General features: G+C 34.5%; 2 protein-coding genes across 2 annotated transcripts; one reads left to right on the top strand and one right to left on the bottom strand.

The window, feature by feature from the left end:
- Positions 1-362: 362 nt before the first annotated feature.
- LOC108853983 (F-box protein At4g35930) lies at positions 363-2,220 on the bottom strand. Its single transcript, XM_018627463.2, has 5 exons — positions 2,061-2,220; positions 1,453-1,897; positions 1,284-1,358; positions 1,097-1,206; positions 363-990 (listed from the first exon to the last, which is right to left on the bottom strand). Exons 2-5 carry the CDS (start codon positions 1,882-1,884, stop codon positions 714-716), a joined length of 894 nt encoding a protein of 297 aa, XP_018482965.1. The 5' UTR covers positions 1,885-1,897; positions 2,061-2,220; the 3' UTR covers positions 363-713.
- Positions 2,221-9,484: 7,264 nt separating this feature from the next.
- On the top strand, positions 9,485-10,498 carry LOC108827144 (uncharacterized). The gene has a single exon (XM_056996911.1). The coding sequence runs from the start codon at positions 9,485-9,487 to the stop codon at positions 10,496-10,498; it is 1,014 nt and encodes a 337-aa protein (XP_056852891.1).
- The last annotated feature ends 3,943 nt before the right edge of the window (positions 10,499-14,441 follow it).

Genomic DNA, 14,441 nt, shown 5'->3' with positions numbered 1-14,441 from the left:
CAATTATTTGTTTTTTTTAAGATCAATGAGCATAAGTATACACGGTCTTTGTATGCTTACGTTGTAAATGAGTCGGATATTTTTTCTCTTATGTCTGGAATGATATGGAACTCGTTGATTTAAGAGTGGTTCAGATTTATATGATCTAATTATATTAAGAGATTAACCAAAAATATTATAAAAGTGTTACTGGTTAGGTTTAACTAATCTATGTTGGTTAAGATTTAGTTTAATTTAAGTTGGTAGGTTGCATTGTATATAAGGCATAATATATTTTAGCAACAACTATGAAAGAGTAGATAATCCCTAAATTAATAGATTAGATTTAAGAAGAAAGCAAAGTAAAAAAAATTCATAAAAAGGAGAAAAATAAAACAATTGATCCAAATAAATGCAGAAAAATATACACAAGACTCAACTGACAAGTTCAGAAAACACTTGCTTATTATTAAGACAAACTCAGATGACTTGAAACTCGAAAACCTTGAAATGATACTACGATATTGCCATGTAAAAAACCCTAATACCCTGAACTAGCACTGCTACAAAACTTGCATGCTACTTAATACTATATAGTCTATAACTGGAGACGACGCTGGTGATGATAATCATGATGGAGATGATCATGAACGGCGGCGATGAAGGCAAACTTAATATGAACAGGAGACAGAGAAGCGAAACGAAAGCGTCTTGTGACTGTAGCAAAGCAATAATCACTGAAGGTTGTTTTGAGCAACAGCTTGACATAACTCATCTTCATAGAAGAGCACACGAGGGTGCTTTGGAGCCAGTGGCTTGAACAGAGTCGGCCTCTGGAGAACCGAAGGAACGTTGCACCTCGAAGGGAAAGAAGCTGTCTGGTCTTGGAAAAGAACAGCAGCGATTTGCTTCATCTCTGCTAGTTTAGTTCGGCAAGGTGGTCGAGGACCATGTCTCGGCGCTTTTGGGGTGTGTGGGCTCGCCATGACTCTTGCGTTTCCATCACCCTTGCTGTTTATCATCAGATCAGTGTGAAGGTCTTGTTAAGAGCCAAGCCAAACAAGTTGTTTGATGCTCTTATTCAAAATGAGTAAACTTGAAAGCAAAAAACATGTACCTAACAAATGGCCAACGATTTATTGGCAATGGGGTCAGAACACTCAGCATTTCCTGTCTTGAGCGGTCTGGCGTTGTAAAATTGAAATGATACTGTCTTGCAATCACGGCCTGTTCCAAAAAAAGAAGATTAAAACACCAATAAATACATGGATGCAAAACTAAAAAACAAGGCAACCAACACTTACAGCTGCCCTTATTCTCTGAGAAACATGGAACACTGCCTTCAGCTCGTCATGGTGCAGATGACACACAATCTTAACCTAAAAAGAGATATAAAGCATCAAAAGGCAAAGACTTTCACACTACACTCCATACATTCAGATAACTACTACCAAAAGGAACACGAGAAGTTACCAGCAAATCCATGGGAAGAGACTCAAACTGAGACTCAGAGTTGCATGGCTCAGCTTGCGGAGTCTTAGGCGTCCTCAGCAGCGAGTTTTGCCTAACGATACCCACAGGAGATAACATTAGAGGACTCTTCCTACTCTCCACCTGCAAATCATCGAACTTCATCGGCTTCACCACACTGCTCCGCTTCACAACGTTAACAGGGGACGAAACCAGAGGGCTTCTGAGAGAAATAACATCTTCCACAGGCTTAGTATCAAACACAGGTACACGTTTCTTCCCCAGATCATTGCAAGACTTAGCAGTTGCGGAAGCTTTGCTGTAACAGAGCTGAACAAGAGCCCCAGGCTTTAAGTACTTGTTATTCGAACTCTTCAACCTCTTCTTCCTCGTTGAGATCTTCGAATCCGAATCCTTCGGTGATACTTTCCCCATATGGCAGTGACAGCTACAAAATCAATTGCAAATCGTTAAACCGTCAAATCGCAGCAAATTCATCAAACCATTTACACTAAAAATAGGATACCAAATCAAATCGAATCGAGAGAGTGAGTGAGAGATTCAAACCCTAGAAATCGAAAAAGGGGATAAGAGACGGAGAAGGAACTAACCTCAGATTAACAGAGACCTTCTACTTCGGGAAAGATTCAGCTTTCGGATTCGAGAGACGAAGCTCGAAAACCTAGAGAGCGAAAATGGAGGGAGAAGTGGCGAGGGAAGAGATTTGAGTGAAAGATAGATAGAGGGAGAGAGAAAGAGGGGCTAGGGTTTTTAACTTTGGGGCTCTGATTTTTTGAATTTTTTAATTAAGCCCGCCAAAACCATTTCTTAAGCACTACAAGTACCAGAGTAATCTCGATACGTGGTGCGTTACGACTGGCTAATCCCTTGATTATCGGAGACGTCGGGACCCACTTTCCTTACCCCCACTAGTTTGTTCTGTATCAATTTCGAACGCGTAGATTCCGCTAATTTAGTAGTACTCCGACTTTTCCTTTTTTTTTTGCTTTACTCTTTGATAATATCTTGTGATATGACCGATTTATCCTTTTTGTTGTTTCGATGCGTTTTGGGATGAAGGGTAGTTAAAGGACTTTTGTGATATGAAGCTCTGAGAGTGCGGGCCCTACGTAAGGGCAAATTAGCATGATTAGATTCAATGTAATAAAAAGGACATGTATTAATCCTCAATCACGCGTTATTAATTACGAGGGTGGCTCCTCTCGTGAGTTTGTTTTTTTCCTTTTCTACGTATTGAAATCTTTTCTTTTCCTGTATAAACGTATCAACTGATTGAATAAGTTCAAAAATAAATGGGAAAATTACGAAATCACGAAAGTTGTAACTGAAATTTAATATATTTTTTTCACGTGTTGCTTTTAATATTCCGTTATCTCGTTGTTTAATTTAAGTGCAGGGTACCTCGGTTTGGCATCTTTTGTCTCGCTCTATAGATGAGGATAATAGGAAAAGTCTGTTTAGATTTTGGGCCAATGTTATGATTTAAGATATTGATATTATGGGCTTACTGACGAATAACTCAGCCCGTTTGTATAATGATGAAATATGTATATGTACAAACAGTCCACTTGTACCAGTCAAAAGACTCAAAACATAGCCGAAGTAGATTATAGATCAAAAACCAGAAACTCCTTAGCTGTTAGCTAGCATAGTGCTATGCAGAAAATGCTATAGTATAAGATTACAATTATTGATATATAATGTAGATTGAAAAGTCGCGGGCTATCCTGGTTCATATGATTATTTGCAACTTATAAACTTTTGGTTCACGGACTCTTAAGGCTACTACTGTCTATGTTAGGGGTTAGCTGATTAGCACATGATTTTTTATACTTGTTAGAGCATCTACTTCTTGATGTATAATGTGTTGATGTTTGTTCGACGTAAACTAGAGTGTCCTGAGGCGTATTAATAATTTAATTTCTATGGGGTCAGAAGAAATGCAGATTTTGAGAGGTACTATATCATTTTTTATAAGCTCGATTCCGACAAAGTGTTAGACATTCGATGAAATCTACACTAATTAAACCTCAAAATAGTTTAGAGTACTGTACTTTTTTAAAACATAGTTTAAAGTACTGCATAAAATACATTTGTTAAGTATTAGTAGTAATAACTTTATGATGTGTATGGAAAATTTAGCTGTCCCATCTAAACTATTAAAACTGAAGTACAAATAAAATTTGACCCTGAGTTTTGCTTAATAATTACAATCTAATGCCATTGATTAAATCTAAACTATTAAAACTGAAGTACAAATAAAATTTGACCCTGAGTTTTGCTTAATAATTACTCCCTCCGTTTCAAATTATATGTCGTTCTAGAGCAAAATTTTTGTTTCAAAATAAGTGTCGTTTTTGGTTTTCAATGCAAAATTTATTGAAAATATTCTCTATTCTATTTTTGTATTGGTTGATGTGTATTGGTAATAGTATTTTTATTTTGGAAATATGTAAAATTAAATGTTTTCTTACTCTTTGTGCAAAGACTTAGAACGACAAATAATATGAAACGGAAGGAGTACTATCTAATGCCATTGATTTTTCTAACCCAATTTTCTATGCCAATAGCCACCTTGACATTACGTTCGGTAAGCAATCAAAATAATTAAAGTTGACCAACACATACCGTAATTACTTAAAACAAACCATCGAAAAAATATTTCTTAATAACTAAACCAAACCTCGACTTAACCTAGCCATGTAATCAATTCCACCGAACAACAAAAAATCAATTGTTTGGTCAATTATATCATTTTACAAAGTATAATTTTGGTTAACCCTAAACAATAACAGAATGTTTATACGGGTCCTTTCTTATACATTACTAAATTGATATTTTTTTTGTTCACTACATTACTAAATTGATACAATTCAATATTTCATCATACATAAAATTATCTCATCTTACACATTACTATATGGTTTGAAATTAACCAAAGGATTATAATAAAAACTAATCATCAATTTCAATTTTTATATACAAATATCTAAACTATTAAAACATCAATAAAATTTTGAAATAACTTTTCCTAAATAATTTCAAGTACATGCTACTCCTTTTTTTAACTCTTAACCATATATAATTTTAATAAATAAAATTACAAAATACATACTAAATATTGTTTCTATAAAAAATCATATATTCTACACCAGATTACCTAATATTTAGCTAACATAAAATATTGCAATCTTTCATTTCCTAAACAAATATAATTTTTTCCAATATATTAAATTTTGATAAATAGTATTTACTTTAATTTTGTGGTGATTTTTTCTGATTTTTATTCCGTGAGTCAGTTTCAAATATATGTTTTCTAAAATTTTGATTTGAATACGAACAAAAAATGTTAAATGTTTATCAAAATATTTAGAAATGTGTCTTTAAAAATTTAATTCAACCAACGTAATAAACATACGTGTCATTATTAACAAATTTTAAAAATTTATTTTCAATCCGTTTATTTTCAAATCATATGGAATTTGGAGATGAAAGAAAATGGAGACATGACATATACAAAACAAATATTTAGAAACAACATTATGATACATATTTTTTATGGTTTTGGTAGTTATGATATTTTATCTAAAATCTTTTTTTCTTAACTGAGTAGTTTAAATATCTAAACATGGCAAAAAAATTGGAAATAAATTTAGAAATCGTAGTATCAATAAGAGACAAAAGAATAGATATCCTAAAGTGAGAAACTCTGGAAAAAATCCTAAAGTGAGAAACTCTAACGTGTCATTGATCAATAAACATCAAAATTTTGTTTTTGAAGTTAACAAGAGGAGGACAAATCAGAAAATATTCGATTATACAACTGATATTCGATATCTATGCAAAAAATAAAAAATAAAAATAACACCCGCACGGGTGTGCGGGTCAAAACTCTAGTTTATTGTTATAAACAAGGACATTTCGAAAACATTTAGTTTAGTAGTATAAAGTAAGACGCACGATTGTTTTCAGCTAATAAATCTCATGTTAGACAATCCACTAAACAAACAACAGTCTCTCAATCTTCATTACCTCCCACAGAAAAAAAAAAGGTTCTCATTTCTTACTTTACATTATGTCATACTAGCATTAATCAGTTTGTACTGGTTTGTTTGAGACTTTTGTTCAAAAATAATGCATCAACCTAAATTTGTCTAGAAACAACTGGACATCATCAACCAGAATTATTATTCAGTACTTCGGTCACTGACATGGAGCAGCTGTAATATCAACATATTTACAGAACCGACAATTTCTTTTTGCTGAAATCAATGATATACTTTTTGAGGAAACGATGTTTTACATTTAAGAAGTATATATAGAGTAAAAACGCATGGTACATAGACACTATCAAAAAGCGTAGTGACTAGTGAGGGCGTAGCAGTCATACTCCACCGGGACCACCAACACCAATGTCCACTCCACTCTTTCCACACATGCATATTGTATATTATACGTGCCAAAATATTTGATAACTGATTGTAGTTGTTATATAAATATATACACATTTTGTTCCTAAAGGAGTATAGGCAAACATTAATTTACCGTGCGTTTCGCCAGCTGCCTAGAAAACAATCATGGGCAGTCCACGTGAAGCAAGATTATTATAGAGGAAGATAATCGAATCAAAGTAAAATAGAAGAATAAACAAGGCATATGATTACCGTAACTGCATTCCAAAGACAATTCAATTTCAACCGAAAAAGGGAATGTGTGATGGCTTGATTGCTCTTCCTACCTTAACCATCATCATCACTACAATGACTGTAATCCAAAGACAAATCAAGTTCAAGTGTTCAACCGATCGATCATGTCTCGTTTCTTATCTCATTCTTCCACTATCTAACTCTTTTCACATACATTGTTTTTTTTTTTAAATAACAAAACTAGATCATGACCCGCTCGACCGAGCGGGAATCAAACTTTTTTTATCTTTATTTGTACTAAATGTTATATATGATTGCAAGTGTATTAATATAAAATTTTGATAAATAACAATGTGTACTAATGTGTTTAAATAAGCAATGTGTTTAATTACTAAATTTGATTTTTAAAATTTATGATAATGTAAAGTAAATATTTTATATATTATTTTAAATATATAGTGCTATATTTTTTATTTTCAATATTTATCATACAAAACTTACATTGGGGTATTATTTATATGAAAATATGTATAACATAATATATTTATATATTATATAAACATATCTACGATTTTCGCAAAGGCCATGCGTACACGCACGGGTTTTATTTTTAAAATGTATTCTGTATTGTTTAGTTTTATGTAGTATCGAGTTTGTATAATTCAATTTTGTGTTTAAAGAGCAATACCAAAATTTTCTTTCGTATGTAAAAATAATATTTTGCAAGCGCGAGTTATGTCTTTTTATTGTAACACAAAATTTGATATAAAACTTATGTTTTTGTACATTACGAAGTTTAATTTTTTAAAATAATTATTACATAATTTGAAATTGAATTTTATCCGTGAGGTATAATATATTTTGTCAGTAATGGTTCAATGCATTTTCGATATATATTATATTTCAGTTTGGTTTGTTTTTAGTATTATTGTATAAGTATAATACTATACAATATTACTATATTCTATATAATATATAAAGCTATGTGTTATTTATTTTAGAAAGTAGATTAGGCCCAAGGTAGTTAAAAAATAGTCAAATCTTTATGTATGTGTCTATGATTTATCTACCTAATGTTATTCGTACTAATAAAATCAATATGGCCAATGAAAGTATACTGATCAATTTAAAATGAATTGTATAGGGTAATTCTAGTAAGATTAATATTTTTAGTATTCTTAGTATCTATCTTATTTAAATCGATATGTAATAAAGGTGAAACTATATATGGAATATGGACAAAAAAAGAATTGTATTTAAGGAAATACATCAATGCAAAGTTAGACTATGGTACGTATTATGTATAAAGAATGAGACATTTAATTTAAATATATAAGGTCCACCTTTAAAATCTACATAGAAAAAGTTGTAATGTTTCTGATTTAATAAGATAGATGACATTTTTTTTTCCGTCTAACATTATTATATTAAGGGTCAAGGCCCAACTGGACCAAGCCCGAGACAATATTACAGGAAGGCCCATACAGGACCAAACCACAAAATAAAATAAACAAAGGGTCAAGGCCCAAACGATTAAAGCCCACCCCACCGAAACACCCAAACACGTGTGCTCACCTCAACAACGAGGCCACACGTGTCACCTTAACCCAACATTTCTCCACCACCGACGAAACCATACGTCGCTTCGCCGGAAAACTATCGGAATCCACTGCATCATCCACGGTTGTGCTCCTATGTGCGGAGAGCTTCAAAGCGACCATCGTCGCGGTCTCCTCCAGAGCCACCAAACACCAGATTGGAGATGTCTCGAAATTTCTTCCCGATAAACTTCTCGCCGTGGCTTCAATTTCAGAAAGCTTTAATCGATCTGTTCGATATCTCATCTAAAAACGCCACGCCGAGAATTCTGAACCACATCACTGATAACCCACCAATACCACCCCGATTGGAAATCTATAGCCGGAGCCGCAAGGCTGTGATACGCTTCTACTGCCCGGAGTCTAAGCCGGCGGTGAAGAAACTGACGAAGCTTCCACACCCCAGAATCAAAAAGGGGAGAAACCGATCTTTCTCCCACCTATAGATACATGCAAAACGGACAAGAAAAATCAAAGCAGAAACCGGACCGACGGTGGCTGTGGGAACCCATCCGTCGGCTGGAAAACCCAAATCGCAACGGTTGTGTTTTTTTTGATAGAGAGAAGACGGAGGATTATTTAGAGAGAGAAAAAAGATCGATACTATTCCACTCAACGTAACAAAATGACATATCTATTGTGCCTACCACATATATAGTTGAAAATTGTTATAAACGTGCATGAAACAAATGTCAAAAATGACAGCACCGAATTACCCAAGCTTCGTGTAAATGTAACAAGTGTGGAGCCCATTATCACTGTGCATGCATAGTAATTTACTTTTCTTACTTCTATATATACGATCGACTTCGATCATTGTAAGACACACAATTCTCTCCTCCTCCTCTATATAATAAACTTTCTCTCGTTTACTCTCTTGTATCAGTATTATCTCTCTTCTGCGGGTATAAAATTTCACTCTTATTTAAAATTCTCGATACTATAAAATTATAACTTATTTTATAACACGTTATCAGCACGATCACTCTGCAATTCGGTAAAGTTTATATGTATCATATTTACCCTGCTATAATGGCCGGTATACCGCCTATATTATTATTTATTATTTTATAGTGGTTGTTTTAATTCACCATTATTTACCTATATTAATGCGGGCGGTATGTCGCCTCGTTAATAAACCTTGATTATTAATTACATTATAATCGTTTGGCTCGGCTGTGCCGCCGCAAAATTTATTTAAAAATGAAAATTAGACTATCACTATACTACGATTAATATTTACATGTTTATTATAATATGGCTATTATATAAATGCTTAGTGGTCTATATAAATTATTTATGAAATTTATGGAATCTGATTGACTACTTATTACAATATTTTCGGATTAATTTTCGATTTAACGATTTAACCCCAACGGTCACAAAGAAAAATTTTCAAAAATTTTACCTTTTTACAACGGCTATGAACAGTATTTTTACATCTATAAATACACTCATACTTCACTCATTTTCTTCATCAAAAATTACTCATCTTCTCTTAAATATTTTCAAATCGCTCTCCTCCGGTTTTTTTTTTTTCAAGAAAGATGATTCGCGCGTTTTTGATTTTAGTTGCAATTCTAATTTGTATTTCTATTTACGGTTTATTTGTTGGAGAATTTGCTCCGGGGGAATTTACGATGAATATCGGTTTACTTTTCTATACACTATTTCTATTTGTAATTGCTTGCATGATTAATGTAAACGGTTCATTTTAAATATTATAAAATTCTAATAAAATTTACTATTTTGTGTCTTGGAAATTCAGAAATGGCAAATATCGAGAAACTTCAGTTTCCGGCCTTAGAAATAACTGGGGCAAATTACACGGCGTGGATAACTAATATGGAGCTTCATCTAGATTCAGAGAAAATACTCGACACAATAAAAGAAGGAAACAAAACGGCATCTCATGAAAAGGCTAAGGCCGTAATATTTCTGAGAAAGCACCTAGATGAAAACCTTACGCATGACTATGCAAGGATAAAAGATCCTCTAGATCTTTGGAAAGCCCTAAAGGAGAGGTTTGATAACCAGAAGAAAATAACTCTTCCCCATGCACTCGATGAATGGGCGAACCTGCGGTTTCAAGATTTTGAAAAGGTGGAAACGTACAATTCCGCTATATTAAGGATAGCGGCGCAATTAGAATATTGCGGTAAGCCCGTGACGGAAGCAGAAATGCTTGAGAAAACTTACCAAACGTTCCACAAAAACTATTATGTTCTACAAGAACAATACAGAAACCGTGGATACACGAGGTTCTCTGAACTCGCTGTAGCGCTCATGATAGCGGAGAAAAATAATGAACTCCTTATCAAAAACCACAATATCCGACCCACAGGAACCAAAGCATTTCCTGAGGTGAATGCAACGGATGTAAAAAATCCGGAAAGAGGAAATGTTTCCTATCGTGGTCGTGGTCGTGGTCGTGGTTACGGTCGTGGTCGTGGCCATCGATTTAATCGTGGTAATGAAAGGAGTTACAACCCAAAAGGAAGGGGATCCAACACGTGGAATCGATCCGATCGTGGAAAAGGGAATGAAGCCCAAGAAAACCCTACTCGTAAAAACGAGAACGTCTGTTACAGATGTGGATCGAAGGGGCATTGGTCTCAAGTATGCCGAACTCCTCAGCATCTATGTAAGTTGTACCAAGAAACCATCAGAGGCAAAGCAAAGGAAGTTAATCTTAATGAGCACTTTGAGGGTACAACATCTACATACCTTGAGTCTTCTGACTTTATGGACGATGTCGACGAGGCCACTCATCAAGATAATTAAAATGCTTATAGTAATCAAGCCCAATAATGCCAGTGATGCCATAAATTATTATTACTATTATGTATTTTCAGTTCTAGAATAAAATTGTTTTTCGAAACAACTAATGTATAATTATAGTTTAATGTATAAGTGAGTGTGTGCTTATAATCAATGTATAATTATATAATGTTTACTTATGAAATTTTATTTTCTTTATTAATATTAATTGTGTGTTACAGAAATGGATAATGGAACAACAACTAAGCAAATTGGTAGAGAAGTTTGCATTCCAGATAGTGGTACAACACATACTATACTGAAAGATAAGAGATATTTCTCTAACTTAAAGTCAGCAAAAATGACTGTAAACACAATATCAGGTCCTACGGATTTGATTGAAGGAATTGGCAAAGCAAACTTTATGTTACCTAATGGAACAAAGTTTTCCATAAAAAATGCTTTATATTCTCCAAATTCAAAGAGAAATTTGCTGAGTTTCAAGGATATATACCTTCAAGGATATGAAACTCAGTCTGCAACTGAGAATGGAAAGAAGTATATGTATATAACTTCTGAAAAGTCAGGCAAAAATCTTGTACTGGAAAAGTTTCCAAAACTTCCTTCTGGATTACATCAGACTTATATTAATGCGATAGAATCAAACCTTGTGGTCAAAAGAAATCCAGAAGATGTTACATTATGGCATGACCGTCTTGGTCACCCAGGCACTACAATGATGCGAAAAATCATTGAAAGTTCACATGGCCATTCAATGAAGACCCAAGATCTATATCAGAGTAATAAAATGACATGTGTTGCATGTGCTCTTGGGAAATTAATCATAAGACCATCACCAACCAAAATCGATAAAGAATCACCAAAGTTCTTGGAAAGAATCCAAGGTGACATTTGTGGACCTATACATCCGCCATGTGGACCATTCTACTACTTTATGGTATTAATCGATGCGTCAAGTAGATGGTCACATGTTTGCCTATTATCATCTCGAAATATGGCATTTGCGAGATTTCTAACTCAAATAATCAAATTAAGAGCTCAGTTCTCTGATCATCCAATTAAAAGAGTTAGATTAGATAATGCTGGTGAATTCACATCCCAAGCATTTAATAATTACTGTATGGTATCAGGGATTGAAGTAGAACACTCAGTTGCTCATGTTCATACCCAAAACGGTTTGGCAGAATCATTAATTAAACGATTGCAATTGATTGCAAGGCCATTGATCATGAGATCAAAACTTCCAACCTCCGTATGGGGACATGCCATTTTGCATGCAGAAGCACTCATTCGGATAAGACCCAGTGCGTACCATAGATATTCCCCATTACAATTAGCATTTGGTAGAGAACCAAATATTTCTCATCTAAAAGTCTTTGGTTGTGCGGTTTATATTCCAATAGCACCACCGCAACGTACAAAGATGGGACCGCAAAGACGGTTAGGAATATATATTGGTTATGATTCTCCATCAATAATAAGATACCTAGAACCACAAACTGGTGATGTGTTTACGGCACGATTTGCCGATTGTCATTTCAATGAGAAAGAGTTCCCAACTCTAGGGGGAGACAATAATCAAGTAGGAAAGGAAATCAAATGGAATGTGCCATCTTTATTACACCTTGATCCTCCTACGAAACAGTCAGAACTAGAAGTTCGACGTATCATGCAGTTACAAAATATAGCAAATCAATTACCTGATGCATTTGCCGATACCAAAATGGTAACTAAATCACACATACCAGCTGCGAATACTCCTGCTCGTATTGAAATACCACAAAAATATGGAGCGGCAGTTGATACACGTGAATCAGGAACACGTTTGAAGCGCGGTAGACCTATTGGTTCGAAAGATAAAGTTCCTAGAAAACGTAAGGAAAGTGAAAAGCATGATACTCCCAAAATAACAGAAAATATTTTGGAAGAAGAAAATTGTGAATCTAACGATAATATAGAGCATCTTGAATCTGAAGAAAATCACGAGATTTCTATCAATTACATCCATAATGGAAAAATATGGAAACGAAGTGAGATGGATGGTATTGATGATGTTTTCTCATATCTTTTAGCAAAGGAAATAAATGAAGAAAACGAAGATCCAGAACCGAAGTCTGTATATGAATGTCAAAAGAGACATGACTGGATAAAATGGAAAGATGCAATTCAAGTCGAACTAGATTCCCTTAACAAACGAAATGTATTCGGACCTATTGTGCTCACACCCAAAGATGTGAAACCTGTTGGATACAAATGGGTGTTCGTCCGAAAACGAAATGAGAAAAATGAGATTACAAGATACAAAGCTCGTCTCGTAGCCCAAGGTTTTTCTCAAAGGCCTGGAATTGATTATGAGGAAACATATTCTCCTGTTATGGATGCAATCACTTTTAGATTCTTGATGAGTCTAGCAGCTGATAAAAATCTCGAAATGCGTCTCATGGATGTTGTTACAGCATATTTATATGGATCATTAGATACTGATATCTATATGAGAATCCCAGATGGATTTAAAATTCCAGAAATGTTGAGTTCCAAACCTAAAGAGTTATGTGCAATAAAACTGCAAAGATCATTATACGGCTTAAAGCAATCAGGACGTATGTGGTATAATCGTCTAAGTGAACATTTAACAAAAGAAGGATACACAAATGATCCAATATGCCCTTGTGTTTTTATAAAGAAAAATACAATCGGATTTGTGATAATCGCGGTGTACGTTGATGATCTTAATATTATCGGAACTCAAGAAGAAATACAAAAAGCATCAGATTATTTAAAAGGAGAATTCGAGATGAAAGATCTCGGACAGACAAAATATTGTCTAGGTTTACAGATTGAGCATTCTCAAAAGGGTATATTTCTACATCAATCTACATATACCAAAAGAGTACTGAAACGCTTTAACATGGATAAAGCAACTCCTCTTAGCACTCCGATGGTAGTTAGATCACTTAATGTTGAAAATGATCCATTCCGACCATCCGAGGAAAATGAAGAAATACTTGGTCCTGAAGTTCCATATCTAAGTGCAATTGGAGCTCTTATGTATCTTGCAAATTGTACTCGACCAGATATATCTTTTGCCATCAATCTTTTAGCAAGATTCAGTTCATCCCCTACACGAAGACATTGGAATGGAATTAAACATGTCTTTCGTTACCTTCAAGGAACTATTGATTTAGGTCTATTTTACCCTAAAAATTCAAAGGGTCGAATGATTGGTTTTGCAGATGCAGGTTACTTGTCAGATCCACACAAAGCTAGATCACAAACGGGATACATTTTTACAATTGGAGGTACCGCCATATCTTGGCGTTCTCAAAAGCAGACACTCGTGGCTACTTCTTCAAATCATGCTGAGATCATCGCACTCCATGAAACAAGTCGAGAATGTATATGGCTAAGATCAATAAGCCGACATATCTGTTCAAGCAGTGGAATTGACGAAAATATGGAGCCAACTATTCTATATGAAGATAATGCGGCATGTGTTGCTCAAACAAAGGAAGGATATATCAAAAGCGATAGGACGAAGCATATTCATCCGAAATTCTTCTCATACACACAAGAACTCGAGAAGAAGAAAGAGATTGAAGTAAGATATGTTCGATCAAGCGACAATGCAGCTGACCTCTTCACTAAATCACTTCCTACCTCGGTGTTCAGAAAACATGTTCATAACATTGGAATGCGTCATCAGAATGATTTATGACTGCTCATTCGAGGGGGAGCTTACGTGGTTGTACTCTTTTTACCTTACTATGGTTTTTCCCATTGGGTTTTCCTGGAAAGGTTTTTAACGAGGCAACAAAAGATGTTAAGCAAAAGATGATAGTGACACTGGTCTCCAAGGGGGAGTGTTATAAACGTGCATGAAACAAATGTCAAAAATGACAGCACCGAATTACCCAAGCTTCGTGTAAATGTAACAAGTGTGGAGCCC

This window comes from Raphanus sativus, unplaced genomic scaffold, assembly GCF_000801105.2.
Source record: "Raphanus sativus cultivar WK10039 unplaced genomic scaffold, ASM80110v3 Scaffold0425, whole genome shotgun sequence".
In the NCBI taxonomy this organism is placed as follows: domain Eukaryota; kingdom Viridiplantae; phylum Streptophyta; class Magnoliopsida; order Brassicales; family Brassicaceae; genus Raphanus; species Raphanus sativus.
This window is presented reverse-complemented; position numbering and strand designations above follow the sequence as displayed.